This window comes from Gopherus flavomarginatus, chromosome 25, assembly GCF_025201925.1.
Source record: "Gopherus flavomarginatus isolate rGopFla2 chromosome 25, rGopFla2.mat.asm, whole genome shotgun sequence".
NCBI classification, from domain to species: domain Eukaryota; kingdom Metazoa; phylum Chordata; order Testudines; family Testudinidae; genus Gopherus; species Gopherus flavomarginatus.
This window is the reverse complement of record NC_066641.1, coordinates 10821522-10834393: the sequence shown is the minus strand read 5'-3', so window position 1 is coordinate 10834393 and position 12872 is coordinate 10821522. Positions and strand designations below refer to the sequence as shown.

At 41.3% G+C, this 12872-nt stretch overlaps 1 protein-coding gene across 1 annotated transcript in view; it reads left to right on the top strand.

The window, feature by feature from the left end:
* The window catches only part of NPEPPS (aminopeptidase puromycin sensitive), a 59163-nt gene that overhangs the window by 26756 nt on the left and 19535 nt on the right, over window positions 1-12872 (top strand). The window contains exons 4-13 of the mRNA XM_050934815.1: window positions 92-213; window positions 1899-2006; window positions 2893-3093; window positions 3583-3679; window positions 3789-3822; window positions 5317-5431; window positions 8657-8821; window positions 10395-10499; window positions 10959-11019; window positions 12006-12115. Of these exons, the coding sequence (XP_050790772.1) occupies window positions 92-213; window positions 1899-2006; window positions 2893-3093; window positions 3583-3679; window positions 3789-3822; window positions 5317-5431; window positions 8657-8821; window positions 10395-10499; window positions 10959-11019; window positions 12006-12115 (1118 nt within the window). The remainder of the gene's footprint in view (window positions 1-91; window positions 214-1898; window positions 2007-2892; window positions 3094-3582; window positions 3680-3788; window positions 3823-5316; window positions 5432-8656; window positions 8822-10394; window positions 10500-10958; window positions 11020-12005; window positions 12116-12872) is intronic.

Genomic DNA, 12872 nt, shown 5'->3' with positions numbered 1-12872 from the left:
CTAAGTAGCCTGGCCTGAAAAAACAGACTAAATAAATGTTCTGTTTGGCACCTCCAAATAACATGTCCCATCTGTTCTTTTTTGGTCACAGGGACCGGGACGTTAAAGATAGACTTTGTTGGAGAGTTGAATGATAAAATGAAAGGTTTCTATAGAAGTAAATATACCACCCCTTCTGGAGACATTCGCTATGCTGCTGTCACTCAATTTGAGGTATGAGCTGTATTTTTGTTTTCAGAAAGGGTCATTCATAAAATAAGATTTACTCTTGGGAGAAGATTTGGGGACAGTTTTTCTAGTCTCAACTACACGCATAGCCTAATTTTTTTTAGAATCCATATTTTCCATTTCTCATTCTCAGCAAAGTAGAAGGTAATAAAAAATAAGCTTTGTACTGTGACCTAAAAGTCAACAAATCCAGGGTCTGGCAAATTTCTCAGTCAAAGTCTCTGTCTATATATAGTATATGCATATATATAACAGCTGCAGTGTTAGAAACAAGTTCCTTTAACAGATGCTTTGAACCAAAAGTCCATATAAATTGCCTTTTGAAAGTACACTAATATTTTAGTTTGACTCTCTGACTTACTCCCAGTATCTTAATGGCACTCAGATTGTGTGCTATCTTCTGTCTCATGTATTCTATAACTCTTAACAGAATTGAATTTTAATACCATTCTTTAAACCAATGGTCTCCAACTTTTTGCACACAAGATCACTTTTTGAATTTAAGGGCAACCCAGTTCTACCCCGCCCCTTCCCTGAGGCCCCGCCCAGCTCACTCCATTCACACACACCCCATCGCTCTCCCTCCCTCCTTCCCTCCCTCATTCACTTTCACTGGGCAGGGGGTTGGGGTTTGGGAGGGGGTGTGGGCACTGGGCTGGGCCCAAGGGGTTCACAGTGTGGGAAGGAGCTCCGGGCTGAGCCTGGGACAGAGGATGAGAGGTGCAAGCTCTGGGAGGGAGTTTGGATGTAGGAGGGGCCTCCGGGCTGGAGCAGGAGATTGGGGTGCAGGAGAGGTATGGGGTGCTGACTCCTGCCAGGTGGCACTTACCTCAGGCTGCTCCTGAGCGGCGGCGTAGTGGAGCTAAGGCAAGCTCCCTGCCTGCCTGGGGCCCATGTACTCCGGGGAGGGCGCGTGGCTCTGTGTGCTGCCCCTCTCTTCAGGCACCGCCCCCGCAGCAGCCATTGGCCACAGTTCCCCTTTCCCAGCCAATGGGAGCTGTGGGGGCAGTGCTTACAGGCAAGAGCTGCACACAACGACCCCTGCCTCCCGCTCCCCCAGGGCTGCAGGGGCATGCTGGCCGCTTCTGGGAGCGGTGTGGGGCAGGCAGGGAACCTGCCTTAGTGGCTACCCTGCTGCACTGCTAAATTTTTAGCGGCTGGAGATTGCGATCTCTCCAGGATCGACTAGTCGATCGCAGTCAACTGGTTGGTGACCACTGGTTTAACAGTTGTCTTAGTTTGTTACATAAACAAAAACGTGAAGCACTTTCCTTTATCTAATGCACATAAAACATACCGCTGTATGTGCAGTCTGAGATGATGCAACCAAGGGGTCATGTGTGCTTTCTGTGGAGGTCTGTGCACCCTCCCTTTCACATGACTGAAACATTACTCGAGTCATGGCTGTGCTGAATTTTGCTCCGGGACTGTAAACTTCAGTGGCAACGCAAGATGAATTTCTCTTGCCCTTTTTTTAAATTTGAGAGTGAATTAAACTACATGCTAAGAGAAAACACACTAATCCAAGGGCCAAGGAAGATGAACAAGGAAACTTTTTCTAGCAGAGACTGACCCTAGCTTGCCAGACTATCAATAGAATGTATTTTATGGGCTTTGTTGTGATAATCTCTGTGAAAGATTTGTTCAGTTAATGCTCTTATTTCCTTCAGGCCACTGATGCTCGCAGAGCCTTCCCTTGCTGGGATGAACCTGCTATTAAGGCAACATTCGATATCTCATTGGTCGTCCCTAAAGACAGAGTAGCTTTGTCAAATATGGTAAGTGCTTAATGTGCAAGTAATGAACTCAATTTTTAATAGCAACTGGCTGTGTAGCAGTTTTGTTTGCAAGTTAGTGATGTGTTTTGGTAACATCCATTAATAGGAAGATGGATTGTAGTATTTGTCATTACTAAGCAGTTATACTTGATTGAGGGAAGCTTTTTTTAAAGTAGATATCCATTGCTAGTTGACACTAGTACAGAAATTTAATATGCTGCACATGCCAGAGAGGGTTGTTTATTAAAACGAGTCCTAACACATGGCATGATGTGCTGCTTAATTAAATGAATGAAAAAAATAAAACTTTTGCTTGTTTAGAAAGCTATATAGAGATGCATGGCATTTTATAGACATATAAGACCAGTCTCTGCCCTGGAGAGCTGATAATTAAAGTTCAGACATAAGAGGAGTGAGTGGTGGCAATTTCATCGCAGGTACAAGGGGGGTATCGTCACATTCCCCATTTTGAATATGGTGTAAATCTTCATAATAGTCATTTGCCACTGAGAAACCACCCTTCAGTGTCTCATCCTACAGGCTCCTATTGTTGGGATGACTGTTTACTAATAAAGGCCATTTTCAGTGAGGACTCAGTTTCCTCTGCTCAGGCAGCTTGATGCTGTAATGTGTTAATGCAAGCCGGAAGTCTCGTCCATCAGCCATTTTGTTGCAGCCATCCTTTCAGTGTTTGAACAAAAGAATCACGCCCTGAAAACTTCTTAGGAGAAACTGGCTCCTGGTGTGAAATATGACTTGTGGTGTAAACTACAGAAAATAAGTATTTGTTTTTCAGCTGGGGACTATAAATGTAATGAGCATTTTAAAGTTGTAATCCAGTGTTGCTTTTTATGGAACTAATCAGATTCCTTTTTGTGTTGGAAAGAATGTCACTGATCGGAAACCTTACCCTGATGATGAAAATCTGGTGGAAGTGAAGTTTGCCCGCACACCTGTGATGTCAACGTACCTAGTAGCATTTGTGGTGGGAGAATATGACTTTGTAGAGACCAGGTCGTCTGATGGTGTGTTAGTCCGTGTTTACACTCCTGTTGGCAAAGCAGAACAGGGAAAGTTTGCATTAGAGGTAAATGCGCTTGAAGTGATTTCTTCACTATTTGTGTAGTCCCCAGTTGTGGGGAGCCTACGTTCTGGCTGAGTTCTGTCAACAGCGCAATTAATGTGAAACTTGTCATGCTGTTTTGGTTTAATTAGTGACACGGAGAAACGAGGCTTGATAGTAAACTGAAATTCATTACATACAAATAAAAGATGAAGTCATAACAAAAATCTAGATTCTGACCCGAATGAGATGATTTAGCATTATCACCTTTTATATAAAGTCAATGTAAGGTAGTAGAGGTTGGCTGAAGCCTGGAAAAAATTAAGGTACTTCCAATGTTGATACTCTGGCATTCCTGGAAGTCCCACTTTTTAGAAGTGGGATTTCTGGGGAAGAGAGCCAGTATGTGCTGCTTTCTGGAGTACTTACAGCCACGTGGAAATGTCAGTTCTGGCCTATCATTGCGAGTTAGTTCAAAATGTTTACTAGGTTTTTCCTTTTATTTTTTTATAGGTTGCTGCTAAAACTCTGCCTTTTTATAAGGACTACTTCAATGTTCCTTATCCTCTTCCTAAAATTGATCTCATAGCTATTGCAGACTTTGCAGCTGGTAAAGTAACTCACTTTATTGCTGAACGGTATTGATTTTCTTTGAATTTTAAACATTTAGGAAGAGGTGTGTATCAATGTCAATAAACCTTTGTATTTATTTTATAAAGGTGCCATGGAGAACTGGGGCCTTGTTACTTATAGGTATGCTGTTAAAATACTGTCTTTCCCCCCTTTGTTCACTAATTTTGGAGGCAATCAGACTGGTTTTAGGGAAATGCAATGATTGGGCTTCATCCCAAGTAAGGTTGAGTAACTTCCTCCAAACTCTAGCTTCAGTCTTGAGTAATTTAGGCTTTTACACCAGAATGCGCTGGTGTTCACATCTCAGAATGGCAAGAATGAGCTTTTAAGGCTACTGGCCAAGATCGTTTGAAAGATTTTAAAAGCATCTGGCAGGAGCAGCTTCTGCAAAAAAAGAAAGTGTTTTCTTGGCTACATTTCCTCCCCCCCCCCCCCCCAACAGTTCTGTAGTTATTTACACAGCTTGTAAACTGTTTTTGATTTTTGCATGTTCTAGCCAAGTTGGTAAACTTCTGCAACCATAGAACAAACATGTGGGTTGAGAAATTTTAAAAACTTTATCTTGCCTTCCATTTTCAGTTGCTTGATCAGTTGAGCAAAATTTCATGCCTTCTGCTTGATAGTCTCGTGTTTATTTTGAGCTGTTGGAAGGTGCTCCCTTCAGCCTCTGCAACATGGGACTCTCATTAGCTCTAGGTTAATTAGCATTGAAGTGAGATTTCAGGATTTTTCTTTTTAAATGTACCCCATTAATTTGGCCTTACAAAATTGTCATGTAAAATTACTAGCCCATGCACAAAATCTACTTGTCCACTCTACCGTGCTGACGAGAACTGATATTTTATTCCCTGTGCAAAGATTATTTGCCCTGGGAACTTTGTGTAGAATTTTGTAAGCCTGCTTTAATGCTAGTGCTACATTCTCCCCTTGCGTTTAGATTGGCAGTCTTGCCTGTTACGTGTATGATAGATAGAAGGCTGGCATAATGTGCGGGCTATATTTTATCCAAGACATTTTTGCCCCTTGAGTTGCAGTAGTCTGAAAGTCTCTTCTGATTGACCTACTGAGCCATGGTTGTGACACAGGTGTTTGTAGATTTCTTTAGAGTTCCCTTATTGAATTGCAAGTGAAATGAATGTCTGTGTGTGTGTGTATATCTGTGTGTGGATATTCGTGTGCCTCTGAGATGGTAAATGTAACACAACTGATGATTGGGCACGTGGATGAGTGGTGACTCCTTCTGGGCTGAGTGTGGGAAAGAAGACTTGCTTTGCATACATTATGAAGTGTGAAAGCAAATTGCGGTCAAGGTGAGATTTTTTTCCCCTGTTTTTTCTAGTCATGTAGCTGGACTATTTTTTGCAGAATAAAGTTTTTCTCCTGTCTGGGTTTCTTGCCCTTGATTTCATGCATACTTTGAGGAAGAGTTGCCCCAAGTCATCCCAACAACTATTAAATTTAATGTAAATGTTTTATGTGCAAACTGAAACAACTTGTTTTTCAGTTGTGCGGATCATGTTTGTAGCTTGTTTAGGCAATTCAGACTGTTTTAAATCTTATTTTTCCCAGATGTGTGCTGCTCAATTAATCTCTCCTTATTTCTTAAAAAAACAGGGAGACTGCACTGCTGATTGATCCCAAAAATTCCTGCTCTTCGTCCCGCCAGTGGGTTGCTCTGGTTGTGGGACACGAACTTGCTCACCAGTGGTTTGGAAACCTTGTCACTATGGTATCTAATATTTAAAGTATTTTTATTATTATTTGTATTACCATAGCGCCTTGGAGCCCTAAACATGGAATAGTACCACATTGTGCTAGGCACTGTACGAACACAACGAAAAGACTGTCCCCACCCGAAGGAGCTTGCAAGCTAACTAAGATGAGACGTATCATGTGTTTAGATTTGTCATGCTCCTCCTAACTCTGGTTAGATTCTTCAATTGCCCCCTAAAGTATCGTGTAAAAGAGAATAGACATGTTAAGTTAGATGCTTTAAAAAGCTGTCTTTAAAGTGGATTTAAAAATACCTACTTGACCAGATGTGCCAGAAGAACAGGTGGATAAACAGAAAAATGCTAATTAACCAGTTCTAGTTCATGTGTGTGTGAATTAATGTTAAGAAGTTGACTGAGTCTGTTTGAATGTAGTCAGAGAGTGGGAAGAGAACAGCAGGTTTCCATGGAAATGAGCTAAGCCACCATATTAGATTACTTTTAAAGTGATAAATCCTCATTTTCCTTTCTGGTAGGGATGATTCACTGTGTCATCAGCAACTTTTCATACTAAGCAAGCCTTCTCAGTTTGTGACACTGGGACTGTATTATTCTAATCCATTAGTTGAAAAGTTGCCTGGCAGTAGCTGACATAGATTATTTTGGGTCTGTAGGGAACCAGTCTTCTAAATGATTGAAGCTGAAGTCATTTAGATGGGAAATAAAAGTACAGGAGAGGCAGCAGGTTGAAAGGTGCGAATAAACTCCCCACTATACTTACAAACCTGAAAGCCATGTTTACTGAAGCCTCTGCTGACAAATGGCCTCTGCCTGTCTTGATTAGATCTTTGTGGTGTTGTTGTAGCCTGATGCTCCTTTCTTTCCTCTCACAGCCCCTCAGAAAAATCCCCTGCTAATGAGTCTTTAGAAGCCAACCCTGTTAAATGTTAGGAAGCCTTTTGTGTTGCCAGAAGCAGTGTTTGTTTGGTAATTGAACTAGAAGCACTGCAGCAAAGGGAGCACGGCCTCTGGAGCCAGCAGTTTCCTAGCCATATCTTTTAGGCTGCCAAAACAGAGGTCATGACTTGGGTGGAAGAGAGAGGTATATGTCACTTCACCAAGGAAACCAGTAAGGAAGTGGTTCTCAGACTTTTCCATAGTGTGGCACGCATCATAGTAGAAAGTCGTCTTTTCCCTTTCACAATTGCACGGGTCATCTCCCTGTGTGATTCAGGTCACATCCCTGTGACAGAAACAGCAATTAAGTGGAAAAGTAATATTAGGATAGTATTGAATGTATTTTTTAGCTTTTAATGCAGTTGGGCAGCTGGAAATTACCGGCATTGTGTGATCAACCAGCTCTTTGTGGATCACTAGCAAGTGCTTTTGGGACTGCTGGTGGCTCACAGACCATTAGTGGTCCACCACAACTTGAGAACCACTACAGTAAGGCATTTAACAAAGCAATATTACTTGTCTTATAAGGGCTTTTCTACTTTGATAAAAAGTTTTACGTTTTCTTTCCCTTTTGAAGCTTTGTGCCATTCATAAAGTTTTTTTCTTTTAATTTTCAAATTTTATGTATTTGAAATAGGATTGTTTTGTGAAGTGAAAGTCTTTCACTTTCCCATTTCAGGTAGCTTGTTGCACACAGGGAACAAAGATACTATCACTGCAGGACGTGTCAGTTACATCGTGGTTACAGTGTGCCAATGTTGGATCTTACCAGATAGCCAGCTCTTTAACACTGAAGATGTTAAACTAATTGGAATCAAAATAGTTCTGAGAAATAAATGGATGCCTGAGCAACAAGACTGGAGTCTCATCTCCCCACCCCGGTCTTTAGTTTTCATTGGGGTAGGCTAGCAGCTTGTTGCACTTAGCATGTGACTGACAGCCACTTACACGTCATTAAATTAATACAGAAAAAACCTGACTTGTTGGGAGTTTGAAAGTAAAGTTGAATGTCTTTCATTTTTCACAGTTGCATTCATCCTTTGGCACCAATACTACATTTGAGTTCTGGAACTTTTGTCTTGGAAACAGATTTAATCAGAACTGTAATGAAAATTGGATAGTCTCCACTCTAAAAATAAATAATGTTGGACATATCTGGGTAGAATGTCAGTGAAATTATTCCTTTTCGAATTTCCTCTGATGTTTCATTCTTAACCGGGAAGTAGAATTGTTGTGCGGCTGAATTTCTGTTGGGTTGAGTCTGCATCACTTTCCAATGTCTTCTCCTTAAATAGACATGGCAGCTTAATCAAACATATCTGAATTTACCTACCACTGTTTTATAAGTATGAGTACTATATCTGAAAGAAATAAGAGGATGGGAAAGCCCTTTTCCTCTATTTTTTTTTTTCAGTTTCATATGTAGTCGGTTTCCTTATCTCCCTCAGTACAGTAGGCATTCTCTCTCTTAGCCAGGCATGAGGAAGGAAGATGCATCTTAAAATATAGGACATATAATTGTAAAGCTGCAAAAATTGTCAGCGAGTGTGTCTTGGGCAGGTATAATCCTGAAACTACTTTAACTTCCTTTTTCAAAAAAAAAGTAATAAAAATTACTAGATTTCAGGTTTTCAGTATCTGTTTACAACAGTATTCTTTCTCTCTCAGGTATCCAAACTCCTTTTCCATTACCTGTAAGGACATTAATACAAAAATTCCTGTGATTGACGGAGGCCTTTCCATAATTAGCAGAATGTGTGGATTCCCCAGGATCTGGCTACGTTGTTGAGCTGTGGCCTTCCATGCCACAGACAGCTTCCCCAATCTGGTCTTCCCTTGTCAGCTTCCTGTAACTGTTCCCTCTGTGCCTCTGCGCTCAAATCCAGCCTAATATGCAGCTTGTACAGCAATTTCTTTGTACCACCTGCAGGTTTGCCCTCTCTATTTTGAGTTCTTGGAAGCACAGCTCACCTAGCAAACAGTTGCTAGGTAGGTCATTCTGCGCTGGGTTCAGTTCAGTCCACAAGCTGTTAAGGCTAAAGGGGATACTGTTGTGTAACCAGTCTGCTGTATGTTCTATTCCACTTCCTGAATGTGATGTCTCCATACTGGGGGATTCAGACACCATCTCAATAGACTTTTCTCTCTGATTTGTGGTTAACTGGGCCGTTAATAGGTTATAGTCTGTAATGCAGACTTTTTAGTTGAGTGAGTAGGAAGAGTGTTAAAATAAGTGAAACTAGTGAAATAAAGTCTTTTTTATTCAAATACTCTTTTCTTTTCAGGAATGGTGGACCCACCTCTGGCTGAATGAAGGCTTTGCCTCCTGGATTGAGTATCTCTGTGTAGACCACTGCTTCCCAGAGTATGATATCTGGACTCAGTTTGTTTCTGCTGATTACACACGAGCACAAGAGCTTGATGCCTTAGACAACAGTCATCCTATTGAAGTGAGCTGTAACTCCCTGCTATTGGCATTATTTGTCTCTCTTTTAGTTCAGCTAGGAATTCTGGGTAGAAACCTTCCACTGAGAGCTAGAAACAGGGGCAGCTCCAGGCACCAGCACGCCAAGCGTGTACCTGGGGCGGCAAGCCACGGGGGGTGCTCTGCCGGTCGCCGCGAGGGCGGCAGGCAGGTTGTCTTGTCTGCGGAGGGTCCACTGGTCCCACGGCTTTGGCAGACCTCCCACAAGCGTGCCGCCAAATCCACAGGGCTTTCGCAGGCAAGCTGCCAAAGGCAGCCTGTCTGCCGTGCTTGGGGTGGCAAAATACCTAGAGCCGCCCCTGGCTAGAAAGGAGGGAAATGTGCAGGTATTCACAATGCAAAGGAAAATCTCAAATTGCTTTTACATCTGGTAGATTTTTTGGTAAAATAGGAAGGCCTCTTCTAGTAAAAGTAGTACTTAAGGGAGATCTGAAAGTTCAAGCAATTGTTAATGGTTTAAAGACCCTTTCATCTTGAGCTGGATTTGAGCTGGCAAACTAGTGACCAAAACTCATAGTTTTTGTCTGATGACGGCAAAATGAGTTGTTGGGTCTCAGTCCAGTTCGTAGTAAATACTTGCCTACGTTAGAATCAACCACCGCTAATTGGTACCTTTGAGTCTCAGCAGTGAGGGAAGGATAGATCAGAGGACAATAACTTCCCTGTAATCCTTAGAGGTGGTCGCTCTGGTTCAGAATTTGAGGCCCATTAACAGGACAATATGAGGAAACTCATGTTGCCACTGCTTGTGCTGTACCTGTTCTATGAACAAATAAGAATGTAAGTCTTCTGGGTTGTCAGTGTGGCACCTTAACCTAAAAATTTGCATAAAATGCCTTTAAAACTTTGAAACTTAGGCTGCTGATCTGCTTAGTATTTGTACAGGTGAGGTGGTAGCTATTGGAGCTATTCATCTATATTTATAGTCTAGCCTCCATTATATAAATGACACAGGGATTTAATATGTTTAGTCAAGCTGTCAGATAATCAAGGAAATTTTTACTGTAATAGATATTAGGGGGCATGATCCTGCTTTGCATAACGGGGAATTTTGGATACTTGTGGATGTACTGCAGCCACCCACAGGCAGGTACCGTGCTGGTACTCTTAGAAGTTTACTTTTCTCATTGTCTTATCAGTAGCCGGTTTTCATGATATTCTTTTTTTACTTTGAGGTCAACCAAATTTAGTCAAGTCAAAGTGTGAGTGTTTGAGTGTAGATCATGGGCCACAAAGGACTAGAGCGAGATCGTCAGACCTATTTATTAGGTGCTGGAAGCTAAGCACAAGACTGTCAACTTATAAACTAATCCTAGCACTGCCATCTCAACCTATCTTGTTGAAGAGGCACGTTAGGCAGGCTTAGTAAGAGATTTGGACATGGAGATAGACTACATGAGCTTTCTCTGTAGCTGAACTATTAAATAAGAAAATTGTTTTAGCGTTGGCTGTTGAGACTTCTTTGCTCTGTTCATTTGAACTAGAGTTGCAGACAAGATGTTGCTTGTTCTAACTACACGTTGTACTGTAAACCCCAGGTCAGTGTGGGCCACCCATCTGAAGTAGACGAAATATTTGATGCTATTTCTTATAGCAAAGGAGCATCTGTAATCCGAATGTTACATGATTACATTGGAGATGAGGTAAAAATGCTCAATTCTATTGAACACCATTTAATGCAAATTATTAGTAAAAACTCTTGTTGAACAGTTACAAACTGACGTATGTTTGTGATTTCTGGGTGCTGAACATTCATATTCCTGAACACTAATTTTCCCATTCAGTTTTGGGGTATCATAACTACACTTCAAGAGGAAATGTAAACACCCTAAATAAATTCAAGGGGGAAGTAAGCTATTGGGGTGACATAGAAACATGATTGTTTGTTTAAAAGTTCCAAATGCATTTGAAACGTGAATGCCACCTACCAACAATGCTACAAAGCCATTTTTCTGCCTAATGTCACGTCCTAGGGGAGTGGCAGATAAGTAAAACCGGTGCTAGGGATCCTTGGCTGGTGTGTGGAAGTAAGTGCACTGCACTGGGAGGGCAATAAGAGCCTCCTTTCTGGTGCAATTACATGTTTAATTGTATGTTTCTAGGATTTTCGGAAAGGAATGCATTTGTACTTAACTAGGTTCCAACAGAGGAATGCAGCTACAGGTAATCAGCAGTTATTCTTGTACTTTATCCGGGAAAGCTCAACTCTGGAGAATTCAATTTTCAGTGGTATTTTGGGTTTCTAAAATACCCAGTTGACTGAGATGCAAGGAAGTCAATAGACTTGCACTTGAGGTCATGTAATGAGTCAGTAGCTCAGCCTGGATTAGAACCCAATATACTCTTGGCTTTCTCTTAATCCATTTCTCTAACCTCTGGAGTACACAGGCACAATGATCTGAAAGAGCTGCTTTTACCCCAGTAAAGCTGCCTGTCTAGTAGTCTAATTCAGAATTTTTGCCCTTGAGACTTTTTTCTAATGAGCAGTTGGTTTTTCAGAGTAAGGTGATAATTGGCCATTAAGGCTTCAGCAAATTTCCGTTTGCAGAACTGATCACATGTGGGATTAAATGGATCAAATGAGGTTGTGTCCAGCATATCCTGGCACTTAGTTCACATGGCGATTTACTGTGTATCAAAGTTGAAATGCTGAAGTGGAATAAGGGGTTCTCTGTGTCACTTAGGTATAAGTAATCCAGATGTTCGGTAATGCTTCTGGGCATAATATGTGAAAGTATCTAGAGAAGAGAGCAGTTGTTTTTGAAGCCTGATACAGTTCTGAATGTTTTATTACTTACTCCAGACATTTTGATAACAATGCATTACAAACGGTACTCTTTGGAATCCTAATGAAGAGGTTGATGTTTTCCATGGGAGGTTTAAACTGCTGCTTATTACAACTCCATGATCTCTGTTATAGTGTAACTTTACGAAAATGGAGCGTAAAACCCCAGAGGGAAGCATCTTTAACTTCTGATTAGGTGTATCTGTGACAATAAGAATTAATAAAATGACACAAATTAGACTCCTGATGGTGCCAGTATAGTGGCCTTACCAGCATTTAATGGGTGTTTAGATTAACATTTGTGTGCTTTGGGTGCGGGGGGTGGGATTTGGGAACCCTTAAACTGATCATTTTTCTTCTACAGAGGACCTTTGGGAGAGCCTGGAGAAAGCCAGTGGTAAACCTATTGCTGCTGTAATGAGTACATGGACCAAACAAATGGGATTCCCACTCATTTATGTGGAAGCAGTGCAGGTAAATTGTGATGATAAAAACGGAACATCATTAGATGCTTTGAAATTCCAGTTACACTAAATGTTTCTCTTCACTTCAGAACAAAACATTACCTTACTTAAGTGTCCTGGATCACTTTTAATAGTACCCAGTCATTTCAGAACTTTCTTCTGTTTGATCAGGAGACAATGCAGTGCTTGCTTTTGTTCAGTGACAAAATCTGCTCCTAAAGGGAGGGAGAATGTTGTTAGATTGAACATAAAAGTTGCATGCTATCACACTGTTGGGGGAGCAGGGGGATGATCGTATATTCTTCATAATTTAAAATTAGACTGGACAAAGTATCTTAAGTAGAGGAGCTTCTGTTGCTTTCCTTGGGGAATGCTGTTCACAGTGATATGGAGTTCATTCCCTTGATGCATCCAGCTCATGTGCTTGGAGGTTAGACATTAAGTATCCTTTTTGTTCTGAGTGTGCATTAAGTATAGGGGAGAGAATACCTGGCGTGACTCACTTCTCATTCCAGTTTAATTCCAGGGACTTTAGGAGACTGGCCCTGTCAATCTTCCTTGTGTTAATGAATCAGCTGTGGATTAAGATGCATGGCCAGTCTTGCTAGTGGGCTACAAGCCCTATGATCCTCATAGGGTATGACAAAGGTAGATGCGATCCATTAGTAAGTAATTTCTGAGTTAAATTCAAAGTAAATCCAGCAATCCTGTAGCTGAATGAATGATGTGAAGGGCTGTATTAGCTCAGGTTTCTCAAAGGAAACATA